Genomic DNA, 1,378 nt, shown 5'->3' on the forward strand with positions numbered 1-1,378 from the left:
GTCCCCAAGGCTGGGTGGTGACACAGCTTTGGCTCTTTCGTTGTCTGCCTGTGTTAAGCTCATACGTTTACTTTTTAGGACACCCCTGCATCTCGCTTGTGCGTACGGCCATGCGGATGTCGTCAGATACCTAGTACGAAAGAACTGCCAGCTGAACCTTGCTGACAGTTTCGAGAGATCGCCACTGATGAAGGTATGACGAATATGTTCCGCTCTTGTAAGCTGGGCCTACTGATGGTGCATTAAATGAGAGGTGTCTGGCAGGATTCTTCGCACAGCCCTGCGTAGAAACATGCATGCTGTACTCAGCGCGGAATAGGCATGTGTTAGCTAATCTTTGAAGATGCCCTCCCTGCCCAGAGTTTGGAAGCTGGGCGAGTTGCGACAGTGATGTGCAAGTGTTGGAAGTCTTTCCCTTCTTGTGTGTCGTTCCCAGGCAGTACAGTGCCAGCAAGAAGAATGCGTGGCTATACTCCTAGAGCATGGTGCTGACCCGAATCTGGCCGATGCTGATGGCAACACGGCCCTTCACCTGGCTGTCCTGTCTCCTAATACAACTGTAGCAGGGCTGTTACTTGAGCATAATGCCAATATTGACGCTCAGAACCAGGTAACCTTGGCGTTTGGTAAAGCTGCTCTTTCGAAAAGGTGCCAAACTTGTTTGTGTTTTTCCAAATGGAATTATTTGTCCTTTCAGGATGGATATACCCCTCTTAATCTTGCTGTCTCCAGACACGAGGAGGAGATGGTAGAGTTTCTTCAGACAAAAGGAGCTGACAGGTATGCTCACAATCAGCATGAAAGGTGAGGGGTTTGTCAAAACGGCGCATGGATCTCCTTAGTCATCTGCAAGTGTGACTGATGAGAGGCATGGGCATGAGTTTTGAAAAAGAAGGAGCCACGTGGAAGCAGTCCCTTGAAGTGACTGGTAAAAGAAGGTCTGCATTTGACTGCTCTCATACCTCAACTGTTCTCATACTTTCCGCATGGGAGACTGCAAGAAAGCATCTCTCCGCAGACCCAGCCCCAGCCCCAGACCCTGCAGGAAACTTGCCTTGAGCTCAGCAGCACCACTGCTTTGCAGAAGGTGGCTTTTTTCAGTAGGGGCAGAGCTGGTGCGTAAGTGTCATCAGTGGAAGTGTTGGGAGAAAGAGAGGCAACGCTGTCCAAGGGGCAAGGTCCATAAAGTGAAACATGAGGAGAAAACTTTTCGGCATGAGGAGGATGGTCAGGCAGCCAAAGAGCGCAGCCTCCATCCATGGTGGCTTTGCAGGGCAGAGCAGAAGGAGCCCTGAAACAGCATGTCTGACCTCAGGTGAATCTGCTTTGTGGAGGTGGTTGGCCTAAAGACCTCCTGAGGTCCCTTCCAACCTGAATT

General features: G+C 50.6%; 1 protein-coding gene across 1 annotated transcript; it reads left to right on the plus strand.

Annotated features, from left to right (window-relative positions):
- Positions 1-78: 78 nt before the first annotated feature.
- On the plus strand, positions 79-804 carry LOC104400111 (ankyrin repeat domain-containing protein 7-like; the record flags this gene model as incomplete). The annotated part of the gene is made up of 3 exons (XM_010023017.1): positions 79-193; positions 437-610; positions 698-804. Coding segments are annotated over 3 exons (396 nt in total), but the record flags the coding sequence as incomplete, so codon positions are not given.
- Between the last annotated feature and the right edge of the window lie 574 nt (positions 805-1,378).

This window comes from Nestor notabilis, unplaced genomic scaffold (genome assembly GCF_000696875.1).
Source record: "Nestor notabilis isolate BGI_N333 unplaced genomic scaffold, ASM69687v1 C14970749, whole genome shotgun sequence".
NCBI lineage: Eukaryota > Metazoa > Chordata > Aves > Psittaciformes > Psittacidae > Nestor > Nestor notabilis.